The following is a 13168-nucleotide window of genomic DNA, read 5'->3' on the forward strand; positions in this document are numbered from 1 at the left end:
AACACAGCATCCACCATATCCGCAGTTCACATCCCAGGCGTGGAAAACTGGGAAGCAGACTTTCTCAGTCGCCAGGGCATGGACGCAGGGGAATGGTCCCTTCACCCGGACGTGTTTCAGGAGATCTGTCGCCGCTGGGGGATGCCGGACGTCGACCTGATGGTGTCACGGCACAACAACAAGGTCCCGGTTTTCATGGCACGGTCTCACGATCACCGAGCTCTGGCGGCAGACGCCTTAGTTCAGGATTGGTCGCAGTTCCGACTACCTTATGTGTTCCCACCTCTGGCATTGTTGCCCAGAGTGCTCCGCAAAATCAGGTCCGACTGCCGTTGCGCCATTCTCGTCGCTCCAGACTGGCCAAGGAGGTCGTGGTACCCGGATCTGTGGCATCTCACGGTAGGACAACCGTGGGCGCTACCAGGCCGTCCAGACTTGCTGTCTCAAGGGCCGTTTTTCCATCTGAATTCTGCGGCCCTGAACCTGACTGTGTGGCCATTGAGTCCTGGATCCTAGGGACCTCAGGTTTATCTCATGATGTTGTTGCCACCATGAGACAGGCTAGGAAACCATCCTCCACCAAGATCTACCACAGAACGTGGAAGATATTCTTATCTTGGTGCTCTGCTCAGGGAGTTTCTCCCTGGCCATTTGCATTGTTTATTTTTCTTTCCTTCCTGCAGTCTGGGTTGGAAATAGGTTTGTCGCTTAGCTCCCTTAAAGGACAAGTCTCTGCGCTATCCGTATTCTTTCAGAAGCGCCTGGCGCGACTTCCTAAGGTACGCACGTTCCTGCAAGGGGTTTGTCATATCGTTCCCCCTTACAAGCGGCCATTGGAACCCTGGGATCTGAACAAGGTTCTGATTGCGCTCCAGAAGCCACCTTTCGAGCCTATGAAGGAGATTTCCTTTTCTCGGCTTTCACAGAAAGTGGCTTTTCTGGTGGCGGTCACGTCTCTTCGGAGAGTGTCGGAGCTGGCGGCGTTATCTTGCAAATCTCCCTTCCTGGTGTTTCACCAAGACAAGGTAGTACTGCGTCCAATTCCAGAGTTTCTTCCCAAGGTGGTATCTTCCTTTCATCTCAATCAGGATATCACTTTACCATCTTTGTGTCCGCATCCAGTTCACCAATTTGAAAAGGGTTTGCATCTGTTGGACCTGGTGAGAGCACTCAGGATCTACATCTCCTGCACGGCGCCTCTGCGCCGTTCGGATGCACTCTTTATCCTGGTCGCTGGTCAGCATAAAGGGTCGCAAGCTTCCAAATCCACCCTTGCGCGGTGGATCAAGGAACCAATTCTTCACGCCTACCGTTCTGCTGGGCTTCCGACTCCTTCTGGACTGAAGGCCCATTCTACCAGAGCCGTGGGTGCGTCCTGGGCATTACGGCATCAGGCTACGGCTCAGCAGGTGTGCCAGGCGGCTACCTGGTCGAGTCTGCACACTTTTACCAAGCATTATCAGGTGCATACCTACGCTTCGGCGGATGCCAGCCTAGGTAGACAAGTCCTGCAGGCGGCGGTGGCCCACCTGTAAGAAAGGGCTGCCTGACAGCCCGATCACGAGGTATTCTTTTACCCACCCAGGGACTGCTTTTGGACGTCCCAATTGTCTGGGTCTCCCAATTAGGAGCGAAAAAGAAGAAGGGAATTTTGTTTACTTACCGTAAATTCCTTTTCTTCTAGCTCCAATTGGGAGACCCAGCACCCGCCCTGTTTTTTCTTAGGGTATTTGTTTTTCGGGTGCACATGTTGTTCATGTTGATAAGTTACGTTCTCCGATATTGTTTATCGGATTGAATTTGTTTTTGAAACAGTTATTGGCTTTCCTCCTTCTTGCTTTTGCACTAAAACTGAGGGACCCGTGCTCCCACGGGGGGGTGTATAGCCAGAAGGGGAGGGGCCTTACACTTTTAAGTGTAGTACTTTGTGCGGCCTCCGGAGGCAGTAGCTATACACCCAATTGTCTGGGTCTCCCAATTGGAGCTAGAAGAAAAGGAATTTACGGTAAGTAAACAAAATTCCCTTCTTCACGCCTTTCGCAGAAGGTGGTCTTCCTAGTGGCAGTCACATCATGCAAAGCCCCCTTCCTGGTGTTTCACCAGGACAAGGTGGTTCTGCGTCCAGTTCCGGAATTTCTCCCTAAGGTGGTATCCCCTTTTCATCTCAATCAGGATATCTCCTTACCTTCTTTTTGCCCTCATCCGGTTCACCAATGTGAAAAGGATTTGCACTTGTTAGATCTTGTGAGAGCACTCAGACTCTACATTTCTCGTACGGCGCCCCTGCGCCGCTCGGATGCGCTCTTTGTCCTTGTCGCTGGCCAGCGTTAAGGGTCGCAGGCTTCCAAGTCAACCTTGGCTCGATGGATCAAGGAACCAATTCTTGAAGCCTACCGTTCTTCTGGGCTTCCGGTTCCTTCAGGGCTGAAAGCCCATTCTACCAGAGCCGTGGGTGCGTCCTGGGCATTGCGGCACCAGGCTACGGCTCAGCAGGTGTGTCAGGCGGCTACCTGGTCGAGTCTGCACACCTTCTCGAAACACTATCAAGTGCAGATGCCAGCCTAGGTAGGCGAGTCCTTCAGGCGGCGGTTGCCCACCTGTAGGAAAGGGCCGTTTTACGGCTCTTTTACCGAGGTATTCTTTTACCCACCCAGGGACTGCTTTTGGACGTCCCAATTGTCTGGGTCTCCCAATGGAGCGACAAAGAAGAAGGGAATTTTGTTTACTTACCGTAAATTCCTTTTCTTCTAGCTCCTATTGGGAGACCCAGCACCCGCCCATGTTCCCTTCGGGCTGTTGTTCTTTTGTGTACACATGTTGTTCATGTTGAATTGTTCTTGGTTCATGGTTTTCAGTTCTCCGAACATCCTTCGGATTGAATTTACCTTAGACCAATTTATAAGTTTCCTCCTTCCTGCTTTTGCACCAAAACTGAGGAGCCCGTGATGCACGGGGGGGGTGTATAGGCAGAGGGGAGGGGTTTACACTTTTAAGTGTAATACTTTGTGTGGCCTCCGGAGGCAGAAGCTATACACCCCAATTGTCTGGGTCTCCCAATAGGAGCTAGAAGAAAAGGAATTTACGGTAAGTAAACAAAATTCCCTTCTTTTCTCAAAGGGCTGGAGAGTGATATAATAATGAGTTTCAGCAGGCAATAGTGAAGCATAGTGGAGGTTCAGCAAATTGAGTTGGGAGTTTTGTCAAGATTGGTGGAGGTTCAGCAAATTGAGTTGGGAGTTTTGTCAAGATTGGTGGAGGTTCAGCAAGTTGAGTTGGGAGTTTGGTGAAGATTAATTGTCTTCAATGCTTTGAAATATAGAGAGATACTTATCCAGCATACAAATACCATCAGGAAGCCGTCTGACTTCAAATTTATTCTGCAGCAAGACAACAACCCCAAACGTACAGCCAATGTCAATAAGAGCTATATTGAGCGTAAAGAAGGTCAAGGAATCCTGGCGGGGATAATATGGCCCACAAAGCCCTGATCTCAGCATCATTGGTTCTGTCTGGGATTTCATGAAGAGACAGAAGAATTTGCACAACCTACATCCACAGAAGATCTGTGATTAGTTCTTCAAGATGTATGCAACAACCTCTCTTCCGATTTCCTTCAAATATTTTAAAAGAGTAGTCACAACAAATATTGATTTCATTTTCTAAGCCTTTTTTTTCTTTAAAGGTCCATAGGAATCTTTCGCTTCTATGGGTTTATTGGAGGCTTGGGGCTACATTTGGCGCAACAATTGGAGAATAGGACTGGATAACTGGTCCAATGTAGTACAACATGTTATGCTCAAATCCAAAATAAACCCTTGGGTTGAGACCATACAGGGAATCCATTATGAATATCTGATTCAATTCCTTAAACAAAAATAAAATGTGTTAATTTTCGACCATTTTACTTTGTTTGCCATTGTAGATTGATTGAACACTGTAACTAATGTGGATGTGTTGTATTTCAGATCCTAGCACACAGAAACCTGTACAGCAAAAAGAAGCAAATCCTTCCTTGAGTTTAGATTCCCTTAATTCAAATATCAAGACCTCCTCGTCTCCAAAACTCTTTAACAGCCTTTTATTAGGCCCAGCTGCCTCCAACATAAAGACTGAAGGCTCCAGCTTAAGAGATTTGCTTCATTCAGGTCCCGGGAAGCTTTCGCAGGGGACAATGGAAGCTGGCGTTCCTTTCCCTCCAGTCTTTAATGCCGCAGTGAGTAGTTTTTGAACCAGAATGTTCTTAAATTAGATGGATCTTCTATAAGAAAGGATAGGTATATTTCAACTTATTTATGATAAGCTGCTTTGCAGTCAAAATAGACCTTATTTATTTTCTATTCTAATTAAAATTAGGTAGGTGGAGGGCTTCTGCTGCAGCTAGTTGCCTTAGGCCTAAGCCGTACGGCATGAAAATCGGTGCGAGTGGAGTGCGATAAAAAAATCGCATTCCACTCGGACCAATATTAGCCTGTGTGTCAGCGCACATGAGCGATTATTTCTTCATCGTTCCTTATGGGAGACCCAGACCATGGGTGTATAGCTTCTGCCTCCGGAGGACACACAAAGTACTACACTCAAACGTGTAGCTCCTCCCTCCTAGCATATACACCCCCTGGTAGCCAGTCCTAGCCAGTTCAATGCTTTGTGTTCAGGAGGTCACACACACACATGCATTCTCTGATTTTTGATTTTTTGGATTTCAAAGATTTGGAAGAAAAGCAGGTCCAGTCTGGACTCCCGGCATGTCCCTTCTCACCCCACTGTGTCGGCGGTGCTGTTAAGGTTGATTTTCCAAGGCTGGAGCCTTCACATGCCGCGCTCCTTCACCATCCCCTGGGGCTCTGGCTTGAAGTGGGAGCCATCACGGTTCTCACTGCTTTGCAGGAGACCGGTCTCCATCCGCAGCCCTTTCAGGATTCTGCCGGACGGAGCGCTCACCTCCCAGGGACCTGGCACCTGCGTCTCACAAGCTAAGTACTGAGACGTTTTTACCACAGAAAGTGGTCTTTCCAGGGGTCCCTTGTACTTTATTTATTGGGGAGAGTGTGTCTTATGATTGTGTTAACATTTCCGGCCGGTTCTCCAGTTTTCACTGGAGAACCGCGCCGATGGTGCCTGGACGCTGGCCGCATGTTTAAATCTAGGCCCCGGCTTCGCCTGAGGCCTAGTTTCGGTTTTCACTGCCCCTGCATGTCAGTCATGCAGAGGGACAGTGCGGCTCGGCCCAGCGGCTGTTCAGCACAGGGAACGGACAGTCCTCACTGAGGAAAGATTCCCTCCCCTGTATACCTCATTTGCCCGCTCTCAGAGTAGGGCCCGCCCCCTCTCCTCGCTCCGGTCGCCATTTTCTCAGCGTTCTCAGTGTCTGCATAGGCACAGAGATACCACATTGTGACAAATGGGGGCCTGGGCTGGGGGTCTGGAGGGCACAGAAGTGTATGTTAAACTGTCTGGCAAGCCACAACCTTCGGTTGTGCAGCTGCTTATATTCTCTGTTTATATACTCTGCTGGGGGTCATTCTGAACAGAGCCCCCACTTCTGCAGCATGTCTCACATCAGAGCAAGGCTGCAAGGCTGTTCTTAATAGGCACTGCATGTAGACTCGTACTGCCTGTACCGAGCACATAAAAACAGTGGTCCCTCGGCCTGGAGGCTCATCAGTGGGTCCCTCCAGCTGCTCCGACTCCGGTGGCTGAACCCCCGGTTTGGGTAGAATCCGCTCTTCCAGGGGACAGCGGTCCCGGACTCTGCTGAGCATGCATTAGCCCCCTTCTCAGGGCGCTTCTGCTGCTACGGCTCGCTCAGCAAAGCTCACATGGTCTCAGACCCCGTCCTCCTAAAACGGAGACGCAGGGTCCCCTGTCCTTCCCCGTCCCGCAGCTCTGATTCACGAGCTGACTCTCTGGACGGGGAGGATGTCTTTACTAGGGGCCTGGACACTACTTCATGTACCATTGATCTGTCCGAAGGTGATGCAGATGCTAATGATTGGATTACGTCCATTATATTTGTACTGGACCTCCATCCGCCTGTATCAGGGGAGCATCCCCCTCTGGCAGAAAGGCATCAGTATACCTTAAAGAGAACAAGGAGTGTGTTTCTTAACCACTCCAGTTTTCAGCCCACTGTGACCAAGCCCAGAGCTTGTCCTGACAGACGCTCCCAAAGCGTGGTTCTGAGGACTGTTTCCCCCTTCCACCAGAGGTGGTCAAGGAGTGGGCTCATTCACCAAGGGTGGTCCCTCCGGTGTCTAGACTTTCAGCCCGGATAGTTGTATCAGTGGCTGACGGCACCTCTCTAAGGATCCCACTATACATGAATTCTGTGCTGGACCTCAATCCGCCAGAGTTTACCTTGTCTAAGAGAACGAGCAGTGTGTTCCTTAACCGCTCCAGTTTTCAGGCCACTGTGACCAAGCCCAGGGTCTGCTCTGACAAACGCTTCCCAAAGCATGGTTCTGATGACAGTTTTCCCTTTCCACCAGTGGTGGTTAATGAGTGGGCTCATTCACCAAAGGTGGCTCAGCCCGGACCGTTGTATCAGTGGCTGATGGCTCCTCACTTAAGGTTTTGCTGTCCGCCAGGTTGTCCTTCTGGCCAAATCTGTATGGAGGCGGCAGGGGCCTCGTTCTCCTCAGCTTTTGCAGCAGTGCGGGCTTTCAAAGCCATCTCTGCTTCTCTAGAGGAGATGCATTCCCTTACAGGGACTCTATGTCCGAAATGGTTGCCTTAACTTCCAGACTTCAGTCTTTTCATCCTATGCCATGTCTGCCATGCTGGAGACTCTCACCGCACTGCGGTGGCCTCGGCTAATTTCCTCGCTATCCGCAGGCTCCTTTGGCTTCGGAAGTGGAAGGCAGATGCTTCTAAAGAAGTTCCTTGCTGTGCTCCCCTTTGCTGGGACCAGACTATTCGGGAACAACTGGATGAAATTATTAAGGAAGCTTTTGGCGGGAAGAGTTCTTCCATGCCACAAACCTAAACCAGAAACCTGTCCAGGGCAGGAATCAGTCGAGGTTTCGTTCTTTTCGTTCCTCCATCTGATCGTTCTCTAAGCCCTCGGCCTCGTCCACTAGCTCAGCCAAGGATCGTAAACCCAAATGGCGCACGAAGCCGCGTCCTCAGAGGACCGCAGGAGATGCTGCCACTAAGTCAGCCTCCTCCTGGCTATCTGGTCACGCCAGCAACGTCCTTGGTCGGTGGCAGGCTCTCCCACTTTGGCGACGTATGGTTTTAACACGTCTCCGATCAGTGGATGCGGGATTCCATCTCCCACCGCTACAGGATAGAATTCTATCCAGCCCGCCAAACAGATTTTTTCTGTCAACTCCCCCCTGCTCCAAGGCCGCCGCCTTCTCACAGGCCGTGGCATTCTTGCAGGCCAATGGAGTAATTGTACCGGTTCCCGACTGGGAACGGTTCTGAGATTTCTGCTTAAATCTATTCCTAGTCCCCGAAGAGGGCGTTGCCTTCCGACCTGGATCTCAAGCTTCTCAAGCATGTTCAGGTACGGCATTTTCGCATGGAGTCTCGGCGATCAATCAATGACCCAAGGAGATTCCCTAGCATCCATCGACATCAGAGATGCCTATCTGCATGTGCCAATCGCAGTTTCACACCAGCGTTGGCTACGTTTTGCAATCGGAGTGGTCCAATTCGTGGCTCTTCCCTTGGGGTTAGCCACGGCCCCTCGAGTATTCTCAAGGTCGGGGCAGCTGTGATTGTGGTCCTGCACCTCTAGGGGTTGGCAGTGATCCTTTTGCCCTGGACGGCCTTCTAGTCTGGGCTTCATCCAGTGCAGACTGTTAGCGGAGTGCCTCGCTCACTCTCGCCACTCTAACCAATTCGGGTGGCTTGTCATTCTGTCCAAGTCCACTCTAACTTCGACCCAGAAGTTCACGTATCCAGGGACGCAATTCGAGACTCTCTCGGCACTTGTGAAGCGCCCCTTAGTCAAACAGCAGTCCCTCCGCTGGCGGTCGACGTCGTTCCATCAGGCACCTAATACAGGTGCTGGATCAGATGGTGGCGTCAATGGAAGCGATTCCCTTGCCCAGTTCCACCTGCATCCTCTGCGGCTGGATATTTTCCGCTGTTGGAACAAGCGGACTTCCCCCTTCCACGGGGTGGTGGCTTCGCCACAGACCAGGGGCTCGTTTCAGTGGTGGCTTCGGCCCCTCTGTCTCAGGGACGCTCCTTCCTGGCCCCGTCCCGGGTGATCCTCACCAGGATGCTATTCTATCCGGCTGGGGAGCAGTATATCTCCACCATGGAGCGCAGGGCACTTGGACTCTGTCCAAATCAGCCCTCTGGATCAATGTGCTGGAAATCAGAGCTGTGTTTCTAGCTCTCTAAGCCTTTCACCATCTGTTGGCGGCTAGGCACATTCGAGTCCAGTCAGACAACGCGACAGCGTTTGCCTACATCAACCTCCAGGGCGGGACACTCAGCCGCCTGGCAATGTTGGAGGCTCAACGCATTCTTCAGTGGACGAAGGACTCCTAGTCCACCATATCCGCAGCCCACATCCCAGACGTGGAAAACTGTGAGGCAGATTATCTCAGCCGTCCAACCGTGGTCCACGATCCTCAGGTTTTTGCGGCAGACGCACTGGTTCAAGTTTGGTCCCAGCTTCGTCTGTCTTACGTGTTTCACCCTCTAGCTCTTGCCCAGAGTCCTGCGCAAGATCAGTAAGGAGGGCCGTCGGGTCATTCTCATACTCCAGACTGACCCAGGCAAGCTTGGTACCCTGACCTGCTCCATCTGTCCGTAGAGTTGCCATCGCATCTTCCGGACCGTCCAGACCTTCTCTCAAAAGGTCCGTTTTTCCGCCAGAATTCTGCGGCTCTCAGATTGACGGCGTGGCTCTTGAGTCCTGGATCTTGACGACTTCTGGTATCCCTCCTGAAGTCATCTCCACTATGACTCGAGCTCCGAAGTGTCCTTTGGCCTTTTGGCCTTGCCGACCCTCCTGTCCCTTCTACAGTCCGGTCTACAGCTAGGACTATCCCTCAATTCCCTTAAGGGACAGGTCTCGGCTCTGTCAGTGTTGTGCCAGCGGCGTATCGCCCGGCTGGCTCAGGTGCGCTTCTTCATGCAGGGCGCATCTCACATCATTCCGCCTTACCGGCGGCCTTTGGAGCCCTGGGACCTTAATCCGGTCCTCACGGCTTCTGGAAACCCCCCTTTGAGCCTCTTAGGGAGGTTTCTTTGTTTCGTCTTTCACAGAAAGTGGTCTTTCTAGTGGCCATAATTTCCCTCAAGAGAGTCTCTGTTTTGGCTGCACTCTCTTCGGAGTCACGCCCTTTTTTGGTTTTTCATCAAGACAAGGTGGTTCTCCGTCCGACTCCGGACTTTCTCCCTAAGGTGGTTGCTGCTTCCACCTTAACCGGGGCATTTTCCCTGCCTTCCTTTTGTCCGGCTCCTGTTCATCGCTTTGAAAAAGCGTTGCATATCCTGGATCTGGTGCGGGCGCTCCGGATCTATGTGTCTCGCACCGCTGTTCTTAGGCGGTGCACCTCTCTTTTGTGCTGACCACTGGTCAGCGTAAGGGCCTCTCGGCATCTAAGCCGACCCTGGCTCGTTGGATTAGGTCGGCCATTTCCGATGCCTACCAGTGTACTAAAGTGCCTCCCCCGCCGGGGATCAAGGCACACTTGACCAGAGCTGTCGGTGCCTCTTGGGCTTTCAGGCACCAGGCTACGGCTCAGCAGGTCTGTCAGACTGCCACTTGGATTAGTCTGCATACCTTTTCGAAGCACTACCCAGTGCATGCTCATGCTTCGGCAGATGCGGGCTTGGGCAGACGCGTCCTTTAGGAGGCTGTCGCCCATTTGTGAAGTTAGGTTTCGCCTACTTCTCAGTTTTTCTGTTTATTCCCACCCATGGACTGCTTTAGAACGTCCCATGGTCTGGGTCTCCCATAAGGAACGATGAAGAAAAAGAGAATTTTGTTACTTACCGTAAATTCTTTTTCTTATAGTTCCGACATGGGAAACCCAGCACCCTCCCTATTACCTGTTGGCAGGTTTCTTGTTCCGTGTGTTTTCACCGGCTGTTGTTGTTGTAGACAGAGGTTCCGGTTGTTCCGGGTTTTACTCTGTCTCTACTTGTGGGTGGATGTCCTCCTTCAGCTTTTGCACTAAACTGGCTAGGACTGGCTACCAGGGGGTGTATATGCTAGGAGGGAGGAGCTACACGTTTGAGTGTAGTACTTTGTGTGTCCTCCGGAGGCAGAAGCTATACACCCATGGTCTGGGTCTCCCATGTCGGAACTATAAGAAAAAGAATTTACGGTAAGTAACAAAATTCTCTTTTTTCTCAGCCCTAATCGGAGCGAGAAAACAATCGCAGTATGCTGCGACTGTAATGCGATCATTGTTTCTCTCGCACCCATTTGTGTATGGAGTGAGAGAAAAATCGCACTGCACTTGCGGTACACCGGTGTACCCGGAGTGCAGTATGAGAATCGCAATAGCCGGCTACGGATGAGAGAGGGAGATAAATCCCTCCCCTCTGCAGCGCCGGCCCACCCCTCCTCAGTGCCAGCCCGCCCCCCCGCAGCTGAGGTCCGCTCGCACGGTCGGACCTCAATCGCAGGGACACTCGCATGACACTCGGCTCTGCTGTACTGCCAGCGTGAGCCGAGTGTTATGCGAGGGGATCGCAGTATTCCCCGTGTGGCCCTGGCCTTACAGCCTGATACTGCGCTAGTGTAATGGAAGGGGATGGCTGATATTCTACCAGACGTTGAAAAATTCTTTGCATTGCATTCTATCTTTCAATTCTGACCACTATTTTTTTATTTTTAGGCAAAGGGAAAATCCAGCTTACCCAACTTTCTGGACCACATTATTGCTTCTGTTGTAGAGAACAAAAAGACATCAGATGCTGCCAAGAGAGCAAGTAGCTCGACTGAGAGTCTGAAGGAGGGGAAGGAGATGATGATGGGTTTACATGTACTTGACCCACACACATCACATTCCTGGCTGTGTGATGGAAGGCTACTCTGTCTACACGACCCGAGCAACAAAAACAATTGGAAAATATTTAGGGAATGCTGGAAACAAGGCCAGGTGAGCACGTGTATATATTTTGGGAGGGACCGTGAATAATTTGGTTAAGCTATATCAGAATTGATTGTGGAACAACTTCACTTTCCTCTTCTTCTTCTTTTTAGCCTGTGTTAGTTTCTGGGGTACAGAAAAAACTAAAGTGGGAGCTATGGAAGCCGGATGCGTTTAGCCTTGAATTTGGAGACCAAGACGTGGATCTGGTGAATTGTCGGAACTGTGCTATAATTTCGGATGTGAAAGTTCGTGATTTTTGGGACGGTTTTGAAGTTATTGAAAGTAAGTGCAATCTTTTTTACTTTGGTCTAATAATGTGTAGGATCAACCTTTCATGGCGGTCTATATGTACATTCAGGTCATAGAAGTTGAATAAAGTGGGTCCTTAATATCTGTAATCCAATGTCTTATTCTAGAGAAACTCCCATCTCTGCTGTATTGTGTTAGCTCTGCTGTACTGGGTTAGCTCTGCTGTACTGGGTTAGCTCTGCTGTACTGGGTTAGCTCTGCTGTACTGGGTTAGCTCTGCTGTACAGTCTTAACTCTGCAGTACCGTCTTAGCTCTGCAGTACCGTCTTAGCTCTGCAGTACCGTCTTGGCTCTGCAGTACCGTCTTAGCTCTGCAGTACCGTCTTAGCTCTGCAGTACCGTCTTAGCTCTGCAGTACCGTCTTAGCTCTGCAGTACCGTCTTAGCTCTGCAGTGCCGTCTTAGCTCTGCAGTACCGTCTTAGCTCTGCCGTACTGAGTTAGCTCTAGTGTACTGTCTTAGCACTGAGCTCACTGCTGAGTGGTGTGTGATTATGAGAAAAAAGTGTCACACTGGTAATGCCCCCTTTCACTTAACCCCTTCACCCATGGGCAATTTTCCATTTTTCTTTCTTTTTTATTACTCCCCTTCTTCCGAGAGCCGTAACTTTTTTATTTTTCCATCAATCTTGCCATATGGGGTCTTGTTTGTTTGGCGGGAGGAGTTGTACTTTTGAATGAAACTATACATTTTACCATGTAGTGTACTGAAAAACGGCAAAAAAAATTCCAAGTGTGGGAAAAATTGCAAAAAAAAGTGTGATTGTATGATAGTTTTTGGGATATTTCATTGACTATGTTCATTATATGGTAAAATTATGTGTCCGTGTGATCCCTTAGGCCGGAACGAGTTTGTAGACACCATACATGTATAGGTTGACTTTTATCTAAGGGGTTAAACAATTATGAAGTTTGTCCCCCCAAAAATGGTGCACTTTCTCTGACGCCTCATTGGGGGACACAGGACCATGGGTGTTATGCTGCCTATCCATAGGAGGACACTAAGTAGATGCAAAAGCATAGCTCCTCCTCTGCAGTATACACCCCCTGGCCGGGCCAGGCAACCTCAGTTTTAGCTTAGTGTCAGTAGGAGGCACTTCCTTTCAAGGTTTGTTATTTTTTGAGGGCGACGGTTTCCTTTTGGAACCGATCTCCCACTACCATCAACGGGCGGGAACGTGGAGTGTCGCCTCCACGTACCCCCTCCTGCGACGCTGGATCCTGGGCTGGACGACGGGTTCCACAGACACCGATTTTCCAAAGCCCAGGGTAGAGGCCTGTGCCCCTATAGCCCAATTCCTCAGCCCCTCTTTGCAGGCTCTGAGTTGAATATGGCACCAATTCCTCAGCCCCTCTTTGCAGGCTCTGAGTTGATATGGCTCCGGTGTGACCGGACACAGCAAGCTGACTGCTATTTTCACTGCCTGGACGGAAGCAGTGTTTTAAGGTGAGATCCCCCCTGACTGGTTTCCCAGACAAAGGGAGAAAAGATGCTGCAGGGAAGGCTCCCAGGACATTTACAGTATTTATTATGAGGCTGAGCAAGGAGGAGAGCCCCAAGGATCCTGCACACACAGTGTTAACTTTTCTCTAGCTTGCTGGCTGGAGGAGGGGGGAAGTCACTCCTGTTTGCAGAAAGTCCTGCAGATAATTTCCTGGTGGCAGGGGGAGGGCCCAGGGCTCAGGGACTCACTGCTGTTTATTTGCTCTGTTTATTTGCTCTAGCAGAAAAGCCGGCTGATAACCACCAGTGACAAGCTGTGTGCTGACTGGAGGGGGAAGGAGGAAAACT

At 50.6% G+C, this 13168-nt stretch overlaps 1 protein-coding gene across 1 annotated transcript in view; it reads left to right on the forward strand.

Annotated features, from left to right (window-relative positions):
• The window catches only part of KDM3B (lysine demethylase 3B), a 158605-nt gene that overhangs the window by 115775 nt on the left and 29662 nt on the right, over positions 1-13168 (forward strand). The window contains exons 15-17 of the mRNA XM_075344677.1: positions 3966-4213; positions 10812-11075; positions 11180-11351. Coding sequence (XP_075200792.1) covers positions 3966-4213; positions 10812-11075; positions 11180-11351 — 684 coding nt within the window. The remainder of the gene's footprint in view (positions 1-3965; positions 4214-10811; positions 11076-11179; positions 11352-13168) is intronic.

This window comes from Anomaloglossus baeobatrachus, chromosome 4 (assembly GCF_048569485.1).
Source record: "Anomaloglossus baeobatrachus isolate aAnoBae1 chromosome 4, aAnoBae1.hap1, whole genome shotgun sequence".
In the NCBI taxonomy this organism is placed as follows: domain Eukaryota; kingdom Metazoa; phylum Chordata; class Amphibia; order Anura; family Aromobatidae; genus Anomaloglossus; species Anomaloglossus baeobatrachus.